This window comes from Dermacentor variabilis, chromosome 6 (assembly GCF_050947875.1).
Source record: "Dermacentor variabilis isolate Ectoservices chromosome 6, ASM5094787v1, whole genome shotgun sequence".
NCBI lineage: Eukaryota > Metazoa > Arthropoda > Arachnida > Ixodida > Ixodidae > Dermacentor > Dermacentor variabilis.
Window position 1 is genome coordinate 39,947,093 of NC_134573.1, and position 22,680 is coordinate 39,969,772.

Here is a 22,680-nt window from a genome sequence, read left to right on the forward strand (position 1 = left end):
GAGTATCTCTTGGTTTTTTCAAACTTCGTCTCCTGGGAGTTTTAATTGCCAGATTCTAGTGTATTTAAACAGACAGCTACTTTGCCATCGTTTGTGCAGTAACGCAACAACAGTGACAAGGATGGCTAAATGTTGTTAAGTCACTATATTGCCATTTAATGTTTGGCAGATAAAGAATTTGCACACATTCCATTTGCTCAGTTTCTTTACATTTTATTTAAATAGCAAAAATTCAAAGTTATCCTGAACAAACTCAGTGGCATGCAGCTTTCAAACGAAAATCTACAGTATTCTGAACATTCCAGCAGAAAAATTCATGGAAATGCCAACACTGATGCTTACAAACGAAGACGAACCAAGGCAAGAAATGTACAGTGCTGTAGCGATTGGAAGCCATGCTGCCAGCACCAAGTAAGAATGGTATTACATGGTTTCGATCCAGATGGAAGTACAGTAATTATTTTACGACTTGAAGTAATAAAAATATGTGACAAGTGCATCTTCGAAGTCTCCACAATAACCACTAATGGCACCTTTAAAATACACTCCTCAAAACAAGCAAATAAAGAGCAATCACAACAGCACAAAGGTTTAAGGCAAAATACATGCAAATGCACAAGTGAAACCAAACTGGCCACAAGAATTCAACGTATGCACTGTATGCACGTTAGCATGGCAACTATCGCCCATACTGCGAAATGAGTCGGTGTTCTTGGGTATGAATGCTTCATGCGTCGTGCAGTAGTGTCAAGTTGCGCATGTTTTGATGGTTGCTTTTTTTTTTCACATTTGTAGTGGCAATCGTGTATACAACTGCGTTGTTTAGCTCAATGAAATTTTGTTCGAAGTTGGCGCTGATGCATGCTGGTCTGCCTTTTTGCACTTCAATGTCACATGCGGTCACTAACATGAAGCGGTAACCGCGCCATCTTCTGCACAATTTTCATCCGGTCAATAACTTACAGGCCTAGTTCGCCCTGTGGCTAATTATCTGCCCTACAGAGATGCATAATGTGGAGTGCATAATTAGCCACGCAGCGAACTAGGCCAGGAAGTTTTAATCCAGTTCACATTAAAATTTTTCCATGATAAAACAAAGGTAAAAAATTCTTCACAAAGGGGCAGCAGCCCCTGTGCCATTGGAGGGCAGATCTAAGCTTCTACAAATGACACAAGATGTTCGCATGACACATTTGTGGGAAATCGCCAACGTGGCCCGACAACCAAAATGGAACACAAACTGCCAGCTGTTGTGCCCAAAGAAGAGGCCAGTAAGGTGTGCCACTTTGCAACCCACTTTCAGGCTATTGTGCAGTGTCACAGCAAAAGGATTTATGTTATTGTCAGTATAACATGTATACCATGCTAAAACACATACTTCGAGGAATTTTACATTGTACATGACAAGTCGCTGTTCATGCCCTCATGAAATGCAAAAGCCTGGATATCTTGCAGCCCGTGAGACAGCAGCAATTTGAATGCTTGCATGCCTATAAAACACGGGCAAAAATAAAGCAAAGACAAACTGTACATAATAGTTCTGTAATAGCAAGACGTCATGAACGGCTAACCAGGGTATTATCCATTACCACATTATATCTACTTGTCACGCAGTCATCATTTACAGACACTTTCCCCATGGGCTTGAGCTACAAGTTAACGGTAAATTGCGTGCTGCCAAGCTGCTCAGCAATGTCACACGCTAGGTGGCAGGCAATGTATTCCTTTCCATGCTAAACACAAATCTGATATGAACGAAGCTATTAAATGCAAAGTGCACACACCCCATTTCGAGCGCCAGATTTTTGAATCATGGCAGTGCACATCACAATTTTTTGAAATATGTGCAAATTATTGCATTGTCATTAAAAAGCAGTATGCAATCATTAAAATTCATGATGCAGAGCATCAAGTTATAAAAGTTAGAAAGGCTGTTAAAATTCATGATGCAGAGCATGAAGTTACAAAATTTAAAAGCAAGTAATGAAGGTTGGGGCTGCAGCAATTTGCTCATGTTTATCTTGACCGCCTTGTTGGTTCTTTTTTTACAAGTTTTTCCTTGCAGTCCCGATATGACACTGGTTTACCTGTAAGCAGAAAAAAAGTGCATTAATTCTTTTGTCATGCACAATGTATTTTTTAAAAAAATGACCACACTTTCTACAGATGCCAATCACAAACTCCAACAAAATACAATGCTATGACAAACAGTTGCAGAAAGCAAAAGGAGCATCTAAGAGAAGATGTCTAGCAAACTTGTATTTGTAAATTCCCAGACTTTCCAACAACTTTCACAGTAAAAATTCCAGGACTAAAAAGAAAATGCACCTGTTTTTTTAATACAATTTTTTGATGTCCAATAAATTGGGCAATCCAGAAGAAACAAAACTTCGGGGGAAATTTAGCTTACACTTGCAACTTCCAGCAAGATAAATCCAAGTAGAACAGAATTCCAGTAATTAGACACTGGATAATTTTTTTCGTCCACCTGATCCCAAACGATGGTCCAGGCTGCCCACCAATGGGCACAAGCTCATCTTGATCCTGAAATTGGCCTTTGCCAGATAATTCCGACTTCGCCGGTGATTACACATGCGCTTAACCCCAATGATATTCCCAGTGGTGACTCAATTAGTGGCAGCATCTGTCTTCGCATTACTTAAGGTAGTCAATGCATCAATCTGCCTCTTTCGTGTTTCTGTGCTGCCCTCTGACAAACGCCGCTGGAAACGTTTTGGAAGGGTGCTGGGGATTTCGTCGATTGATTTGTGTACCTGCGCCCATGTTGAGTATTCGTTAGTTGCACGTTTCATGGGTTGCGATTAATTATTAATGATTTCTCCGGAGCAGCATGCCGTTCACCCATTGACTATGCTGGGTCAATAGGCCCAAGTGCGCTGTTGTGGTAACAGTGCGGCCAGTAAAGGCATGCAGAGTTCCGTCTGCCGACACGCTGCCTTGGAGTTCGTTGTCGCTCATGTAAGTGCTTGCACATCGCTTTTTGTATACTTTTTAGACATTCACTAAACATTTTGCATATTCAAGAAGCCTTTGAGCGCAGCCTTCCACGTTGGATTTGCCAAAGCAGTGCATTTGTTTACATCTATATCTACAGCTTTAGATCGCAGCTATAGCTTTGGATATTGTAAAAACAGCGCATCGCTGATGTGAAATAATCTCAGAGCGTAGCGAAACATACATATCTGCACATACATACCAGCCAACCTGGCGAGATAAATCGGGAGACTTTTTATGCGCGCCAACGGGGAGGGGGGTTGCATTCACTGTTTCAATTTCCAGTGGGACCGGGGGGTCAAACTTTCAGGCAGTGTTCGATGAGTCTTTTTGCAGGGACCTTGCAATAGCAGACTTTGCTCACTACAAAAATTTGTCGGTGGGAGTAGCTTTGCTCAAAACATGGTCTAGACTGACGGCCTTTCACTAGCAGTAGGTGGTGGAGGGTTGAGTTGTACATTGATGAGCAGAAATCAGTCCTAATTTCTCGCGCTAGGCTAAAATCATCTCACACACTGCCTTGCTATGCGGTATTGCGAGTAAATCGAGCATCACCTTAGCAACTCGATGAAACATGTTTTACCGTATTTACTCGCATAATGATCGCACTCGCGTAATGATCGCACCCCGAACTTGCCGCAGCGATATGTCGTGTGCTAAGTCTAGCTAATAATGATCGCGCTTACCATCTGTCGAATGCTACGCGAACGACTCTTCAAGACAAGCCAATTGGCCTGCACGCACCAAACATTCTTAAGTAGATGCCTCATTTCATTACTGTCATCACTTTCCGCACTTCCATGACAAAATGAGGTACAACCAAACTTGCCTCTATTATGGGCTGGCTTTATAATGGTTGATGTCAACAAAAACAAGGCGCATTTCGATCCTTTTCATCTGCACTCGTGAGCACGCAACAAATCGCGCGCGGCAATGATAGTAGCCACGTTTACTCTGACACGTTAAAAGTGTACCCTATTCATACGCCGACGCTTGTAACACAGCTAAGATATTTGCGCACCCTTAGCGGAAACGTGCCGTATTAGGATAGTAGTGAAGACAGATGACTCAGTTTCCGCAGCACGTCGGCCATGCATTTCTATGTCACTGCAAGCTAAGCGCGCCCACCTGTTTCTGTCCCCTCAAAGTGGACATGGCTACGTTATTGCCGCAAACTTGCCGATATTAACGATATTATTCATCACTGATACGGAAGAAACTGTTTCAATACACGTAATGTACTCGCGAGAAGAAAAAAAAATCGCGTTCGGCGCGTTCGGCTTGCTCTGCCAGCCGCCATTTTTGTTTTGGTGTCCCGCACCCGCAATCTCGCATCCCGCAGCAAACGCGGTAAGAAAAATTTTTTTTTTTCGCGGGAGATTTAACCCGCGTAATGATCGCACCCCTGAATTTGTGTCAATTTTTCTGTCAAAAAAGTGCGATCATTATGCGAGTAAATACAGTACATCAGTGTTTTTCCTTTTTTCCAACCACAGACCACTGCGCGCCCACCTTCATTCAGAATATGCTCTTGAAGACTGTACACCTGCAGTGTAGCAAATTCAGCCTCGAGAGCATCTTAAACGTCTTCAGCAGATCATTGGAATCTCGGGGCTGCAGCTGACGGAAACTGAACAGAGAAATGAAGACTTGAGAGCGATGCCTGTTAAATGAATTTCAGGTTGGCCACCTCCGCATTTTTCCGAGTTGCATTTCAGAGTGGCGTCCACATCCATGACGCTTCGCCTCGTCACATTTCGGAAATATTTGCCGTAGAAGAAGCCCAACGTAGTCGCTGACTCTAAGGGGTAGGTTGTGTTCGACGAGGAATCCCATAAACAGGCACTCCACACGTACGACACTGTCGTCGCAGTTGTTCCGGAGAAAGTTCACTATGTTGTCTTGCTGCTCAGCGGTGCGAACATAGCTTTGATGCTTCGCTGTGGAAACGTGCAATTTCAAGTCGCCTTTGCCACCGTGTGCCGACATCGCATCCACATGTTGTACAAAATGCATAATGTTCATAATGTTCTTGATGTCAAAAAGCATGGAAATTCAGAAGTATAAGATCACGAAATCTCCTGCAAATACCTTTTTTGGGGCTTTGATAGTGCCATGGCATCAAGCACACAAGGATTGTAACTTCACACGGAGCACCGCACAAACGGCCTCGCCAACACTAATCATACACACAAGCAGCAGCAACAAGATGCACCATGGAGGAAGACCTGCATGAAATGCAAGAGCTACATTCGCTCTGGTTTTGGTTGGCTTACTAGGCACAGTCGTCAGCTGCTTAGTTGATACCAATGGTGCTAGTGCGGCCGTTGTTGGTGATGCTGACTATTACGATGTGGCTTTAGATTCCGCAGTGCTGGTTTCACAAAAACGATTATTGCGCGAACAGAGACAACTTTTTGGGACATATAAGACAGTGATCGTACAATTGGAAAGTTCAGTAAAAAATTGGGAGTCTCCCGGGCGAATCGGGACAGTTGGCAAGTATGTACATATGAGCCTTGTCATTCCTCCTCAAGACGAGTCAATATGAGCGGCCGAGCCACTTAAACAACTGTGATCCAGACACAAATATATTACAGGCTGTTACTACTGATTCTCGCTTTTCTTTAACTTCATCATACTTACAGTTTGCGCGTGCCATAAAGTATGATTAGAGAAAACTGTGCTCAGCACTAGCCCCCACATATATGCCGTGTAGTTTTCTCAAGATAATGCGGATGCCATTGCTGACACCGTTGGTTACTGAGCGAGTTTATGCTGCTGCACCGAATGTACTGTCTCTTCTTTCCCGTTTGACACAGAGGTAAACAGTGCTTCTGTGGAATTAAGAGATGTGTCAGCACACTAACACATACAGACACAGCATCTACAGGAATGAGACCTGCAGCGTTCGGGAATCGGGACCAAAATACAAGATGCTGGCACCGCACTGTTTCGCCGCTTGCCACTTACTGTGTACGTGCCGTACGAAGTGAAGAGTAGTTATAAAATCACTATAGAGCCACAACTGAACATTAAGAGCGGTTTGCTTCGTCTTGAATGCTTATCTTTAAAGTTCAGGTCCATTGGTAGCGGGTGCACGAACTCGACGAGGTCAGGCATAACCCAACCTTTGCTAAACAGGATCAATACTGGCTCAAACTTCATGTGCACGGCTTGAGAGGACTGAAGCTTGTGCATTTAAACTTCAAAGGCATGTCGACGCATTTTGAGTGCGAATAATTATATTTACAAGTGAATGAGCTCCAGCTATCGTGTTGTCAGTTCAACGGCTGTTGCATAGGGGTCGGTCGAGCGATCACAGTCTGCACGCCGATTTTGTCGGTCCCTTTGTCGACAAGAAAGCCCGTCGCGCTATATGACAACTCGCACCCGTTGGTTGAGTCACTGTCAGCCTATTATGATCAAATGGTCTCAGTGACAAAGTGCTGAATAGTCGGCCAATCGTCGGCGTCAGCGTCTTGTCGGTCTCGTATCGACCCAGTTTTACGCCTTAAAAAAAATTAAATTATGGGGATTTACATGCCAAAACCACTTTCTGATTATGAGGCACGCCGTAGTGGAAGACTCCAGAAATTTTGACCACCTGGGGTTCTTTAATGTGTGCCTAAATCTAAGTACACGGGTGTTTTCACATTTCGCCCCCATCGAAATGTGGCCGCCGTGGCCGGGATTCGATCCCGTGACCTCATGCCCAGCAGCCCAACACCATAGCTACTGAGCAACCACGGCGGGTTGGTTATGACGCCTTAAACGAGTATGTAGTCAGGCATGCGCTGCTACCACCAGCAAGAGTGAGCCGACAGTGCAAGACTGCATCAGCAGCATGTTTTTGAAGTGCCGCCCAAGTGCAAGGTAGGGGTTTATTTATAAATTTGACAGCCGTCAATGCAAGGCAGCAACAACGTCATTCATGGCACAGTCCGGACGAAGCCCTGGCCATTTTCTGTTTTAAAGTGGAGTTGTAGTCTTACGCTACACACTTTTTCGGCACTGCACCAGTGTCGAGCTACCAGTAGAGTTTCAACGAGGTACACGGCACAAGCGTTTGCTTGTGCGCATCCGTGCGCTTTTTTTTTCGGACTTTCCTCCGATATCTGCCCGCGCGCGCAAGAACCGCGTCCCTTCCAGAACGTCTCGCGACTAATCCGCTAGGGCAGGGCGCATGCGCCGTCAGGCCGTGAAAAAGGCGGATTGCACGTCACCTCTCATCAAAAATGCCTATTTTCAGCCTGTGTACTTGTGCTGGGCACCAAGACCACAAAAAACAGAGCTTTTGATTTCTAAATTCTGAAACTTCTGTGGCCAAATGTGCTTAAGATTATTTGGCTAGGTTGCAATGTTACACGAGCAGATAGTGTCCAACATAATGAAGGCTGGAATAAAGTGAAACTAGTTCAATCTGTCTTTATGCTAAATTCGCCATTAGCCCTTTGTGAATAGTCAATCTAAAGCCTTTTGCAAGCAGTGAAAGAATTTTCTGACCAATCGAAAGGGCTAATGGTGGATTTGGAATAAAAAAGCTCAAACTAGGTTTATGTTTTCCCCACCAGATCAAAATCTTACAGGGCATCTGAAACTGATTACCATTATGGTGAAGCTCTATGGGGCACTTATTTATGTTGGGATAAAATCTAAACGTATTAGTGCAATGAGTGTAAAGAAAAAACACTAATCAAGCAAAAATGTCAATTTAGATTGCAGAGGCTTCCTTGAAAAAGTCAGCAACCAGTGACCATAGTCAAGAAACCACTTTTCAATGTCAGATGAAATATTGCTTGTTACTTTTGAATAAAATTGCAAACTGGTTGTTTAACCAGATGCATTAGCCATGAAGTCGAACCAACCAATTTATATTCAAACTGTGGTTAACTACCACGCTTAGTGAAGTGCACCCAGAAAATATTTCTGGCAGACAAAATGTTTATCTACTTTATTGTCATTAAAATTTCACAATGCAAGGAAAAAGAATGTGTAATAATTTTTTTAATTACGCCTAATTTGAAGAGCACAGAAGCTTTTTGTAGATACGAGGGGCATTCCGAAAGCAAGTTTCGTCATTTATTTTCCCACGAAAACTTTACTGCCAAAAAAAAACAAAAAAAAGAAAAAACACCATGACACCATGAAATGTAGATCTTGCACTATTTTCCAAATAGTCACCACCGACATAGATCGAAAGAGGATTGGCGACTACTTATTTACATAAGAGGTTGAATTTCAATACAATGCATTTTTGATATAACAAAGCAAATTGCCAATTTTACATACTTTGTTATATTGAGGTTTAACTGTATTCATTTTCCAAGTGTCCAATGAAATGCATTGATGTTCCAGTTACTTTTGTGCTTCAATGGATAAAAGTGTCTTCTTAAAAAAAAGTAACTGGAACGTTAATGAATTTCATCTGACACTTCGAAAATTATCTCGGAACTGGTGCAGTCCTTAAAATTCGTTCCAAGTGAATATGCCTGGCGAAATTCACCGGCTATAATTCATAGATTGAAATAGTGGCCGCAATGTTAATATTTAAAAAGTTAACATAATTAAGTTAATTATTTAAGTATTTTGATTTCTCTGAGAAGTAATGGCCACCTGATTGAGCAATATAGATCAAGGATTAAAACTAATCTGCCACAGGCAATTTTTCAAAATTTGGTGCAGCTATAAAAAAAACACCATGTATGTTCTATTGCCTCATCCCCCTCTAGCCAACCATCTTGTGCTGAAACTATAAACCTCTGTTCTAAGCTAGTCTTATTACTCGAGGAGTTCAGCTGTTTCCAAAATTTTCTAGCTGCTTTTCTATCCCTTCTTTACTTCTGACATACATTCGGTCCCCTTTCTCTTCACCTTCTCATTGATTAAAGTGATGCTTCCCTTCTACAGTTTAAGAAGTTATCCCATTTTCCATCTACACCAGCTTCTGATTCACCTCTCTGATTAGAGTATCTGTTTCCTGGAGGCTATCCGACATTTCTCTATGCCTTTCTTAACCTCCTCATTCCACTAGCTCTTGGGTTAGTGTTGTTTTCCCTTCAGGCCTGACTCGTACCTTTACAAACTCTAGCTCAAATAGTCCTGTTAAATTTGTGTATGTCCACTCTGCTTTAGTCCCCTCAGAAATTGCTTCCTCAATTTGTTTGGTTCCTATTTCCCGTTGCTTTCCCGAGTAAAAAAAATGCCGTCTCATTCATCCTGTCTTTCCTACATTCGTTTCTCTTCCAAAACTCAGCTTGACATGCTTATGATCACTACCTATACTTCTTAAGCCATATTCATCAATGTTTATTACCCCTAGCCTATCATACATCCTATGTGACATTAGCGCATATTCAATCGACTGCAGGCTTCCTACTTCCCAGGTTATGTGCCCTTCACACTTCTCAGTACTTATACATACAGCTAAGTAATGCTTTTCACAAATATCCAGCAGCATGTTGCCTGTTGAGCCCGTATACCCGTCCATGTCTTATGTGCGCATTCATGTCACCTAGTGTAATTATCTAGCACCCTCCACCTAGCTCATTAATGTTACTTGCTATGCATTCTACCATTTTATTGTTTTCCTCTTTGGCATTTGCTACTGTCCACAGGTATACATAACCAAGGAGTGTCTGCTCCCCTGGCACTTTCCTTTTTAGCCATAAATGTTCCTTGCATTCCTGTTTGACCCGTTGCCAATTCATACTTTTATTAATGAAAACCCCAATTACCCCCTTTCTGCTGCCCTCTGTTCTATTGCAATACTCCCATGCATAGTCAGGTTCACAGGGCAGTTGCTCCATGTCCCCAAGACGCATCTTCATAGGCCCGCATACCACCAACTCCTGCTTTAGCTGCTCTCTATTTTCTTTTCCTTTAGCCTATTTCCTGCCACTTTGCACGTTAATGTCTGAATTACCTTAGCACTGATGCTTACACCTATTTCTTCTCCTACTGACTCTACGTTCCTTGATTTCAGTGCCTCTCCGGGTTCAGCTTTGTATTCACTGGTGGCCTCAGGGCTCTGTGTCACCCCTAAATAAAGCTGCTGCTTGGTGGTCAATCCTACTACCTAGCCCCCTGCCTGTGGCACGACTGTATTGAATTCCATCCTGTGCTAAAGGGTGGGAGCCAGCCTTGTACACGTCCCAGTTTACTTCCATTACTCCATACCCAGGTTGTTGGCTCAGCCCTAATGACACGGTTAGCCTCAACCTTTCCATCCTGCTAGACTGCCCCTGGACCTCTGGGATTGTGCATATTGACACGTGTACTTGTTTGTCTTAATCGGGTGACATGTTTCACCGCCTAACAAATGTTATCGTACAGCGCAAGACGCCTCTGCATGTATCGGAAGTTTCTGGAATGTTATCGATGCTTCCATCCGCTGTCTGTGACCGAGCCTTGTGTAATCTGATCATGTCCGTGCACGACGCGAATAATGTAGAACTTTGTAGAAGGCACGCGGGTCCAAGCGATTACTCTTGAACATTCGACGACTGATGTATAAAAGCGGACGTGCTTGACCCGCTGATCAGATTTTCGACGATCGCCGACCGTGTTCGCCGCTATTGTTGTTCTTTGAGCGTAGCCTGCTTTTGTGGGCACAGGTTCGGCCAATAAAAGTTAGTTTTGTCTTCCACAGTATTGCTAGTGTTCTACAACGTCACGACCACATGACAATATGGTCTATACACCTTTGCAGTGGCCTCACTGAGGTTATGCAACCGAACCTTTAACTTTCTCTTGAGGTTATGGCTCCTTCCCTTCAGCACATCGTTGAGACCAGCATGAATAATGATGAGGTTTTTGTCCTCCATGTTGTCCCCTACCACCTGCTGGGCTTTGGCCATTGTATCCACCATGCACTCCCTGACTAGGCCTCCAGTCTGCTTTCACTCTTGCTAAGACACCCTCCTCAACCCTCAGTATGTTGGAGTCTCCCACCGCCAGCACCCTTCTTCAATGAGATCGTTCGCCTCCAGTTCACGCTAGCTGGCCCTTCACCCCGCTACATGCCACTGTCATGCGGAAAGAGGCTCGCTGCCACTACGTCTTGCACTGCCCCACACGAAGTCTGCTGCATCACTTCATTGTAGCATTGTGGAGCCCCGTGTTGCCACCAGCTACCATCTGCAGTTCCACGGCTTCTAGGTGTCTCTTCGTGCCTGTCCCTCGGTTCTCATTAAACGCCTCTGCCCGAGACTCTGCGCTGTCCTCGCCCTCCACCTGACATTGCTCCAAACCGTGATTATGCACTACCCACGCAACTAGCACCTCCACCCACTCCTTGCATAAAGTTTCAGTGGATTCCGGGACACTGTGGCTTACATGGAAATGAGCTCACCGACGCGGAGGCAAAGATGGCCCACATTAATGCTGCACCAGTGTTCATCATATTATAACTAGCAGACAATAATATCCTGGTGTACAGACTCCTGTGAGATAATACTACAGTATATTGGGCCTCGCCAGGTCGTCATCACCGCCTTCACAAACTCGACCCAGAGATGAAAATACGGATGCCACCGAACATGATAAGGTGTAATGCAAGCTTGCTGCACAGATTACGACTAGTTGTGGCCTCTACCCGGCACTACCTACATCTCATTGGCTGGGCAGACAATCCTAATTGTGAGGAATGCGGTATTCCTGAGACGACAGAGCACCTCTTGTGCATCTGTCCACGATTTGATGCACAGAGAAAATTGCTAACAAACATGTGAAAGACTGTCGTTGGACAATTAACTGAAAAGATTCTATGGTACCTTCGCCTGATCCTCGTCATCAGCCTGATAGTCTGAAGGCTCAACAAATTTTTGCATGAGAGCAGACTGGACAAGAGACTTTGAAGAGTCTTAGAGCGTGCAAGATTTTCACCGCCATCTTCATCCTCATAGTCAACGTCTTCAGTATTCCTTCTGTCTACACCCTTTTCCTTTCCCCTTCCCCCAACGCCGAGTAGCAGGTCAGAACATTGATTCAGGCCGACATCTCAGCTTTTCTACCATAAATACCTCTCTCTCCACCCACTCTTCCAGCTTGTATGCAGCGTGCCTCCGCCTAGGAGGCATGCTTTGAAAACGCATGGCCATGTATGACCTTCGTGGCTTCCAAAATCCACTCTAGGTGCTCGCTCGCTCATCTCAAAGGCCGTATCATAGTCAGGGTTGGACTGGAGCAGGGCACGTGCTGCCGTGTGCCCAGTTTGGTCATGCTTTGTATGTGTCCTCATAATGCGACCGGGTTTGTAGTGTTTGCTGCAGAGAACAACAATTGAAAAAATTTTTGGTATATCTGGAAGCAGTTTCCATAGGGATGGCCAGAAAATCGTAATTGCACTGAAATGTGGTCGTCATAACTGAGATCATTGTAAACGGGTTCGACTGTAATTGATGTGCTGACAGCTTCTTTCCCTACACAGAAGCGCTGCAGGAGTGCTGAACATTTCAATTTCACTGCACTGTCCCATAGTTTTTATTGCATTTTCCACTTAAGTGCTGCACACTTGAAGCAGAAATTCATACTGTATACGGGCATTTCTTTAATGGTCCCTTTTCGGTGGTGCAGCACAAGCTTCATTCTTAGTGCCAGATTTGGTTTATGCCGCATAGCTGTCCTATAGTAGCAAATGAAGATGCATTATTACAACCAGGCTTTAACAGTGTAACAGTATGCATTAGTGCCACAGCCATGGCAGCTCTGAGCTGTACTGAGCTACGTCCAGCAGCTTCCTCTATCTATGGCCTCTGAATGTTTTTGCCCCAAGTGTGTGATAGCGTGACCCACTGGACTTGATACACAAATGAAAACTGTCTGTAATAACCACATGTTTCAATTGGCTACAACACAGGTGCTATGCAGCATCAACTCATCAAAATAAAGATAATACTGATCTTCGATGAACAAAGGCCTTTGGTTTGTCGTTAGCATGTATCCTATGTGCCAGGTTCACCCTTTCACTACCATATTTTACCATAACATACAAGATGCTTCATGTACGGCAAGCCCTGTGTATAAATAAGTGTATTGTGGTAGGAGGTCATGCTGGCTTGCATCCTACAGGGTAAGCTTGCACTCACGTTGAGCCAGAAGCCACTGCTACACATAATTTACGAATCAATTCCTATAATATCGTCACATAGTAGTGACGGTCAAGGACACAGTAGCACAGGACACACAGGACACAGTAGCAAAACTGAATGACAAAACAAGCCCTTCATTGGGCGAACCTGTGCCCACAAAAAGCAGGCTAAGCTAAAGCACAACAACAGTGGTGAACATAGTCTGCGATCAGCGAAATCTGATCTGCGGGTCAAGCGTGTTGGCCTTTATACGTCAGTCATCAAAAGTTTCAGTGTATTCGCTGATGCCCACATGCCTTCAAGAAACTTCTACACAATTTTTTGACACGCCTACAGTCAGATTATACAAGGTTCGTTGACAACAGATAATGGATAGAATCCTTGATAACATTTGCGAAACTTCGAATACACGCAAGTGCATCCTGTGCTGAGCCATAATGTTTAGCATTTGTTAGGACGTGAAATGTGGTCACTGGATACAGATAAAGAATTATGCATGTCGATATGGTGATTGAAAACTGAATTACCCTGCAGGAAAGCTCAATTGCAGTGCTGCAGACAACCTAAGAACTTTGCGGAAGAACCAAGCTACAAGAATTTCAGATTTCAGCAATTTAATCAATTATTCTCCATGACTTTACTCAATAAAATGAAAAACTCCCCGACTGCCTGGTTGGTAAACAACCTGTAACAGCGTAGCTGTGTGTCATAACCACAGAGTTCAATTTTAAGCATGCAAAATAAAATCATCACTAGTATATCATGCTTACTCGAATGTAGGCCAATAATTCTTTTAGACAACAAAAAATGTACATTGGAAGTTGCGGGGGAAGGACCGGTTGAATTAGATTTGAGGGTGTAGTGTACCCGCAACCATCTTGCAGCCACAATATTTTAGGCCCTATATTGCAGCTGGCATCCGAGACCATCCATAGTTGAACAGTCGATACACCAGTACTTACCTTGGTGGCAAAGCGGAGCGAGTTGATTGTCTCATTAATATTCTCTTCACGCGGCGAAACGTTGAGGAGCATCAATGTCTTGCTATTGCCACCCAGGCTGTCCATCAGCAAGTGCGTCAGCTTAGAGTTCCGGTATGGCACATGGTCAGCCTGCAGGGCAAAGGCAAAAGAACCCGTCAGGCTCACCACACCTGTTAAGCTGGGTCTCAACAGTTCAACACTGCGTGCTTAAACAAGTGGCAATATTGGGGAGATATGGGGCTAAAATCAAAATTTTTGTCGGAAATATGTGTTTTTTAATTTTGCTTGTTTCGAATTTCTAAGCATATAAAGAAGCTCCTTGCCAAGTTTGGTTATTATCTGCGCAACAGGAGAGGAGAAAATTGGCTCTCTTTAACCACAGATTCAAGAGTTTTGGGATGGCTAAGAAATTTCGATTAGTTTGCACTTTTTTGGCTAATTGGCCCTTTTAGGAAAACTATCGTTTCGAAACTAAAGGCGAATGCTGTCTCCAAGATTGTTTCTAGGCCGAAAATTTGTGAGGAGTAAGACTATGGACACCTTGAATTTCTGAACTGCTTCTATAAAGAAAAAGGTAAACATTCTGGATCACAGTAGCAAAACAAGAAAAAAGATAGTTTTCAAGAAATGCAGTTTCTAAAGAAGGAGGCATGAAATTGGAAAAAGATGCACCTAACTTGTAATATAGGGCATATAGAAGATAGTTATTCAGAAAAACTTCATCTGACTTTATAATTTTTAAAATGAGAGTTTTCTTAAGGTTAAACACTAATTTATTCGATGGGACATACATGACATTCTATTTGTGCTAGGGTAATAAAATTTGCTATGCATTCTAACGACAAGAAGACAAAGCCTCCTGCCATTTTAACAAAATTCGGCATGTTGGTTCAAAAGCTGACTTTTCAGCCTCGCATCCTCCCTTAGCGACTTTAACACGACCGACAGTATTCAGGCAGCAGTGCTAGGGCCACTGTTGGCTGTATATGCTTGGACGTGTGTGGTGAGAAGCTACGCAAAATCAGATTTTAGAAAAGCAATTGTAGTATACCAAAAGTGATCATTCGAGAATGAATGAATGAATGTGTGTGGTTTAGTGGCGCAAGGGCCAGATATGGCCAAAGAGCGCCAAGACAGTGTTAGTGATTTCGCGGTGATGATAATGAGTTCTGTGAAGATGTGACTTGGCTGTAAAGAGGCCTGAAAATAGTCTCTGTAAAGTGCGTAAAATCTACGTGCTATAAAATTATGGGGATGTCTAATGAAGAATACTATGAACATTAAAATCTATCGTAGAAGAATGATGCATTGTTTAAAATATGCGAGATGTTCAATTGCTTACAGCACTATTGCCTCGCCAGAGCCCTTGAACCACAAGGGCCTAGAGGCTTGTGCTATTCAAAATAATTATCGCAGCGTCATCCTCTGAAGAGAGGAAGCGCTACGAACGTGTGGGGCTAATAACATGCAATACAACATCTTTCAAAAAACCTAGGACGGCGTTGGTGTCAAAGAGTGGTTCTGGACCAAGTAACATAACAGGATGAAGGGGGATGTGTTGCCGGTACGCTAAGAGAAAATGTTTCTTTCAGATTCAGCTTCCCAACACTCCAGTAGGACGTGGAGGACGGTCAGCCTCTCCCCGCATCTACCACAGGTTGGAGGCTCGTTTCCGTGAGTAAAAAGTTATGTGTGCCAAAAGTGTGTCCTATTCTTAGACTGCAGAATAGGACATCTGTCCGGCGGGATTTTGTTACAGGAGGCCAGAAACCTAATTGTGGCTTTATTACATGCAGTTTATTATTTATTTCTTCGTCCCACATGCGTTGCCAGTGGTTTCGTAGTTTCCTTCTTAAGAAAGGTTTCAGGTCTGTGACAGGGACCGAAGCACTAGGATTAACTGCATGAAATGAAGTTGATGTGGCCATCTGGTCGGCTAGAATGTTTCCCTCGATACCCCTATGTCCAGGCACCCAGCATATAATCACATGTTGGTTAGATATATATGCTTTAGACAGTGCGGAGTAGAGTTCATTAAATACTGGATTTTTCTGATTACAGAAAGACATGAAGACCTTCACAACACTGAGGGAGTCCGTGTATATAACTGATTTCTGGAGTTGTGATTTATTTATATATCGCATTGTATCAGCTGCCACTCCCAAGGAGGTAGCAGCTTGGCTGGATGCATTAGGCGAAGCTCGAGGAGTGGGACATGCATTTCATGACTAAGCTCCCTCACACGTAGTGAGAAAGACTGTCTTACAGATGGACGATTATGAAAGAGTGTAGCATATGTCATCTCGTTAACGGTAGTATAACAAGGATGTTGAGGATTAGAGTGGACTTTCAGAAAATATGTTTGGCTGATGTATGTTCTTTGGAGATGAAGTGACTACTCATTCAATTCTGCATGTAAGCTTTGTATGGGACTCGTTTTGAAAGTGCCAGTGGCCAGGCGGATTCCTAGGTGGTGGACTGGGTCTAGCATATTTAGCACGCTCGGGGCGGCAGAGTGATAAATCACGGCACCATAGTCTAGTCGTGAAATGAGGCTTTTAGAGCTTCAATAGACACTTTCTGTCACTACCCCATGTAGTCTGGGATAGAAGATTCATTATGTTCATCGTTTTTAGACATTTTTCTTTAAGATGTTTAATGTGGGGAACGAAAGTGAGTGTAGTCAAGTATGACACCTAGAAATTTGTCTTCTTTGTTTACAGGTATCTGTTGTCCACGCAGTTCTATGCAAATATCTGGGATAAGTCCTCTCTTTCTTGTAAAAAGAACACAAGAGCTTTTGTTAGGATTGATCTTAAATCCATTCCTGTCTGCCCACATTGACACTTTGTTCAGGCCATGCTGTACCTGTCTCTCGCAGACTGCGAGGTTACAAGGTTTGAAAGCTAATATTTGAATGTCGTCCACGTAGACAGAGTAAAAGATGCCGGGTGGTAATGAAGCACGAAGCGTGTTCATCTTCACGATGAAGAGCATGCAGCTGAGCACGCCTCCTTGAGGTACACCCGTTTCTTGCGTAAAAGGACGTGAGAGTGCATTGCAGACTTTTACCGGGAAGGTACGATTTGACAGATAGCTTTCTATAATATTAAGCATATTACCGTGGATGCCCATTTCTGACAGGTCTCTTAAGATTCCGTAACGCCACGTTGTGTCATACGCCTTTTCCATATAGAGAAATATCGATAGGAAGAACTGTTTATGTATAAATGCGTCCCGGATATTCCCTTCAACACGTACAAGATGATCGGTTGTGGAGCGCCCTTCTCCGAAGCCGCACTGATAAGGATCAAGCATTTTGCTCTGTTCAAGGAAATGAATGAGTCGCCGATTTATCATTTTTTCGAAGACCTTACAAATGCAACTTGCGAGGGCTATCGGGCGGTAACTTGCCAGTGAGGAAGGGTCTTTGCCTTGTTTCAAAACAGGGACCACAATGGCTTCCTTCCATGCGGTTGGAAGGTACCCTGCATCCCAGATGGTGTTGAAAAGTGTGAGTAGTGTAACTTGCGTGTCATTGTGTAAGTTTTTGAGCATTTCATACATGATTCTATCAGATCCTGGTGTGGAGCTCTTGCACGCGCTCAGGGCAGCTCTCAATTCGGCAATACTAAAAGGACGGTTGTAAGGCTCATTCTCTCGACTTTCTTGTTAATGGCTTACGTTCTTCTATTTGTTTAAATTTCAGAAAGGATTTCGAATAATGTTTTGAACTTGATACGCTCTCAAAGTGTTCCCCAAGTGAGTCTGCCTGATCTTCCAGTGTATCGCCCTGTGTATTTACTAGAGGGAGTGAATATGTTTGTCGCCCTCTAATTCTATTTACCCTGTTCCAGACTTTGGCCTCATCTCTAAACGAGTTAATACTGGATAAATACTTCTGCCAGCTTTCTCTTCTGGCCTGTCGGCGGGTTCTCCTACCTTTGGACTTTACTTTTTTAAAGTTGGCAAGATTTTCTGCAGTGGGGGAAGCGCGTAGCAACCCCCACGCTTTGTTCTGATTCTTACGTGCGATTCTGCATAATATGTGGGTTCTTTCTTATTCAGAATGCACGCACCAGAAGAGAAAAGGAATTGTTCAACAAGTCGTCCTCGCGCATCTATACGAGGGTCGCCCCACAGGTAGTTGTGTGCATTGAAATCCCCAAGAACAATATATGTAAGGTTCTGGCAATTCATCTATAAAGGTCTGAAATTCATGTTTGCTAAGTTTGTAATGGGGGGGTATATAAAGCGAGCAAATAGTGGTTAGTTTGTTCAGCAACACAACTCGAACCGCCACTGCTTCAAGGGCTGTTCGTAGCTGTAAATGTTGACACGCTATGTTCTTTTGAATTACAATTGCAACACCGCCCGATGATTGCATCATCGCGATCTTTGCGAAAAGTAACATGCTGTCGGAGAAAGTTTGTGTGTTGTGGTTTTAGGTGTGTTTCCTGTAGACACAGCATTTTTGGATTGTGTTTGTGGATGAGTTCTTGCACATCATCGAGGTTCCTAAGAAGGCCTCTGACAGTCCATTGAATAATTTGTGCATCCATTTTAAAAGCAAATTGGTGCTGTGTGTAAGGAAACGGAAGTGATGCTTTAGATTACAGAGCTCTTTCGAGGCCCTGTAACCGGGGTTCTGCCCTTTCTGGAGCGTTCGAGGGAGCCTCGCACCCCTTGAGGATAGGTGTAGTGTCCATTGCCTCTTGTGAGGCGCCGGACACGTGCTCTTGCGAGCGAGAAGTTACCAGGGAGAGTCCCGCCTTGGAGGGCAAGACCCCTGCGCCCACCAGCCCGGAGGTAGATGGGGCCCCCTGGGGGATTTGGCTGCGCCGGCCGTTGCCAGCGCTGGAAGGGACCTGGGAGGTTGAGGCAGCCTCGGCTGCGCCCACCTTCGGGATCAGTGGTCCCTTCTCCTCGGTTGACGGAGCAGCACTAGCTGCAACCGCCGCAGGGGCAGATGGCGTAACTGCCGACTCACTGACTGTGGGTCGGACAGCCGCCGGAAGCCTTTGCGTCGCTGCCCCCTGGCGCGTCACATCGGCAAAGCTTTTCTTGGGCAGGTATGAAACTCGCCTGCGTGCCTCTTTGAAAGTGATATTTTCTTTTACTTTTATGGGCACTATTTCTTTTTCTTTTTTCCAAGACGGGCAGGACCGCGAGTACGCGGCATGCTCGCCATCACAGTTGACACAGTGGAGAGCGTTCTCACAAGTTTCAGTGGTGTGTTTTTTGGCACTGAATTTAGCACAAGTTTGGCGGCCGCGGCAGCTCTGCGAGCTGTGGCCGAAGCGCTGGCATTTGAAACAACGGAGTGGGTTTAGCACGTACGGCCTAACACGGAGCTTGATGTACCCGGCCTCGATTGACTCAGGCAGGACACTTGAACCAAAGGTGATTATTAAGTGCTTCGTCTGAATCTCTTTACCTTCTCGCCTCATCTTAATTTTTCTGACATTGATCACATTTTGTTCGCTGAAGCCCTCCAGGAGCTCCGCTTCAGTCACCTCAAGCAAATCATCATCCGACACAACACCGCGGGTGGTGTTCATTGTACGGTGCGGGGTTACTGTTATGCGGTTCTCTCGAAATGACACTAGTATCGGTAGTTTTTGATATTGTTTCAAATCGCGGAGCTCCAAGAGTAGGTCACCGCTTGCCATCCTGGACACCTTGTAACCTGGACCAAAAAGATCAGTCAAGGACTTTGAAAAGCCAAACAAACCAGTGCGAAACATTTCACCATTCCTTGTGTGAGAGTGAATAACATGGAACCGGGGAAAATTCTGGATTTGGTGTCCAAAGAACTGAAATACATCTTCGGTGCACCCTCGTTTGTGAGGGCGATCAGGAAGTTTGGGGAAAGAAGTTTCCATGAAAATATTTAAAAATTCGGCAACAGTGCCGACCGCCCACTACGGAGCCCAATGAGGGGACACGGCAGAGCTTGCATGCAAGTCTGCACGACGCCAGTCGTACGCCACCACTATAACCAAATATGGTGTACCCAAGGTTGGATAGCCACACAGGGTTAACCCTTGCCGCCAAGAAGAAGGAAGTAAATAGAAGAGAGAAGGAGACAGGAAAGGTGGAAAGTAAGGGAAAGACGAAGGTTGTAGGAAGAGAGAGACAGTAAAAGGCGACTGCCGATTTCCTCCAGGTGGGTCAGTCTGGAGGTGCCGTCTATGTGAAGCAGAGGCCGAAGGGGTGTGTTGCCTCCGCCGGGGGGCCTTAAAGGTCCAAACACCCAGCATCGGCTCAACCCCCAGGATTCCCTTTTCCCCAGACACGGCTAAGCCGCGCACGGCTACACGCGGGAGGGTCCGACCCTCGTGTGCTCGGGTACGTGGTGTCGCAACACACCAAACGCCTGCTTGCGCAGACTCCCCTGGGGGATAACTCGAGAATAACGCTTTAGCATGCTGCTTGATATCTCATCTCGCAAGTCTTGCAGATATCTCACGTCCATTCAATTACATGGTAGGGCTTTTTTGAACGTCCCAATGCTAAACAGTTAGCTACGAAGGGCACCACACCAGAGCACAAGGTTATCATTTCTAATTAGATATTGTACTCTTTATTAGTAAGTTTATTGTTTTTTTGTCATTATAAACGTAAATAGCGTTGAGCATCATCGTTCTTCCATGTGAGCTCTGGCCTGGACTAAATTTTTTACCGGTATTTTCAAGCGCACAGCGGCAGGGACTCCTTCGTTCGTACAATTAGGCTGGTTGTTTCTTTGTTGCTAAAATTATTCAATTGCACTTCAATGTCTTGCATTACTTAACTTGGGGTGAAGTTTTATATAAAAAGTATATAAAACTTTTTTTAACCAGCCGGCAACTTGTTTCATCCACAAAACCGAATAATCCTTTGGTAAAATGAAGTGAAAGTACAGAATTTAATGTATTAAACAGTTTCAAGCATGATAATTCACCCATATTTCGTACTTGTGGGTTCCAAATGTTCTTGCTGTTCAGTTTGGTTTACCGTAGGGAATTTATTTTTGCAGTAGTGAAGCGGTGCAACTTTCGTGCAGAAAAATAATGCATCAGTTCTATTAGCTTCATGAATTTCATGCATTTGCTTGTGGAACCACAAATGCACACAAAAGCACACAAATGTTCTCAATTGTGATTTTAACCCTTTGAGGGTCAATGACAAATATACAGCACTGCGGAAAGCCCAAAATGGTCAATGCTGTATATTTACAGCGCCATGTGTATGTCAAAAAAGCGGACCTATTTCCTAACTTTTTCTTTTCTGGCATGTGCTGCCACTATGTGGGAATACAGGGAATTTTTTTCTCGCACCTCCCTTCCTCGGTTGTCGTTGCATGGTTTGTTTTAGAGCTAGTTTGCTCCGGTGTGTCTATTGTTAGGAATGGCCTGCCGAGGTGCCAACATGCAAAGTTTCTCAGCCAGCTGCAGCAGCAGGGTTGGTGCTTTCTGGGAAGCCACCGTCATCCTCTAGTCGAACGGTGCCACTAAGTCTACGGTGTGTGGAGGACAATACGCCGCGTCAGCGACTTTCCGTCGCGGAAAGGCCGAGATGAGTTCGACGAACCAGGCTTTGTTACTGAACCCGCCACCGCCGACCTGGTCTGTTGTGAGCGGGGGAGTTCCCGAGGGAAGGTAATTGGCGGCACCTCCCCACGCGCCTTTCAAGACATAAGCACAGAGTTCTGCGAAGCCCACCTCACCTCGGTGGGCGCAGTGAAACCAATGCCTACGTGTGTGTGTGTAAGCCCTCCCACTCAAAGGCTCCCTCACCTAGGGATCTAGGGAGCACGGAGTGTTTATAAGCAGCTGTTTGTCAGCTGCTAGGGTGTGCTCGTGATCGTGCTCGTTTGCTGTATGCTTCGTCTTGCGTGCTCCATTTGGGAGCCACGCTAGACTGTCGAATGTACCTCTTGTACTAATGCAAATATCTGTAAATAAATCCTACTCGCCTAGTCCTGTCCTCCGAAGTTCCTCCCTACGACCTACAACCCTTACAACTGGTGGCAGCGGCAAGACCATCCGTCAACTCCTACACTATATACTACCGCTCGCGCGTTGGCGTGCGAGTGGTAGTATGTAGTTTGGGTTTTGTTCCACGGGCGGTTTCGACTTCTTGCGCTTGCAAAACTGATGGCTAGCTCGTTACTAATCGCTCAAAGGGCGACCACCTGTTTCTTGCTTGTTTAATGCTCACAGGGGTTCGCATAGGAAGGATGCCGCCGTGCATGCGTTTCTTCTTTTTTATATGTGCAAAAACTAATTGCCTCTGGTTGGCAATAACATTAAAAAAAAAAAATTATGGGGTTTTACGTGCCAAAACCACTTTCTGATTAAGAGGCACGCCGTAGTGGAGGATTCCACAATTTAGAGCACCTGATGTTCTTTAATGTGCGCCTAAATCTAAGTTGGCAATAACATGAAGATTAGCAGGAGTTTGTCCCCCGTTTTGCTTTTAAACAGTCACACAACCACAGTTTTCTTGAGTGTGCTCACCTACGCAGTTTGATTACACTATGGACATAAATATTGCGACACGCTGACGAAGAAGACGCTTCAATCATCGTCGGAAGAAGACGACGA

General features: G+C 44.5%; 1 protein-coding gene across 2 annotated transcripts in view; it reads right to left on the minus strand.

Moving 5' to 3' along the window:
* Nucleotides 1-507: 507 nt before the first annotated feature.
* LOC142584744 (kinesin-like protein KIFC1) overlaps nucleotides 508-22,680 on the minus strand; it is a 141,196-nt gene continuing 119,023 nt past the window's right edge. For both annotated transcript variants that reach the window (XM_075694972.1, XM_075694973.1), the window contains exons 14-15: nucleotides 14,069-14,218; nucleotides 508-2,087 (exon numbers count right to left, since the gene is read on the minus strand). In XM_075694972.1, coding sequence (XP_075551087.1) covers nucleotides 2,046-2,087; nucleotides 14,069-14,218 — 192 coding nt within the window. In that variant the 3' untranslated portion in view covers nucleotides 508-2,045. The remainder of the gene's footprint in view (nucleotides 2,088-14,068; nucleotides 14,219-22,680) is intronic.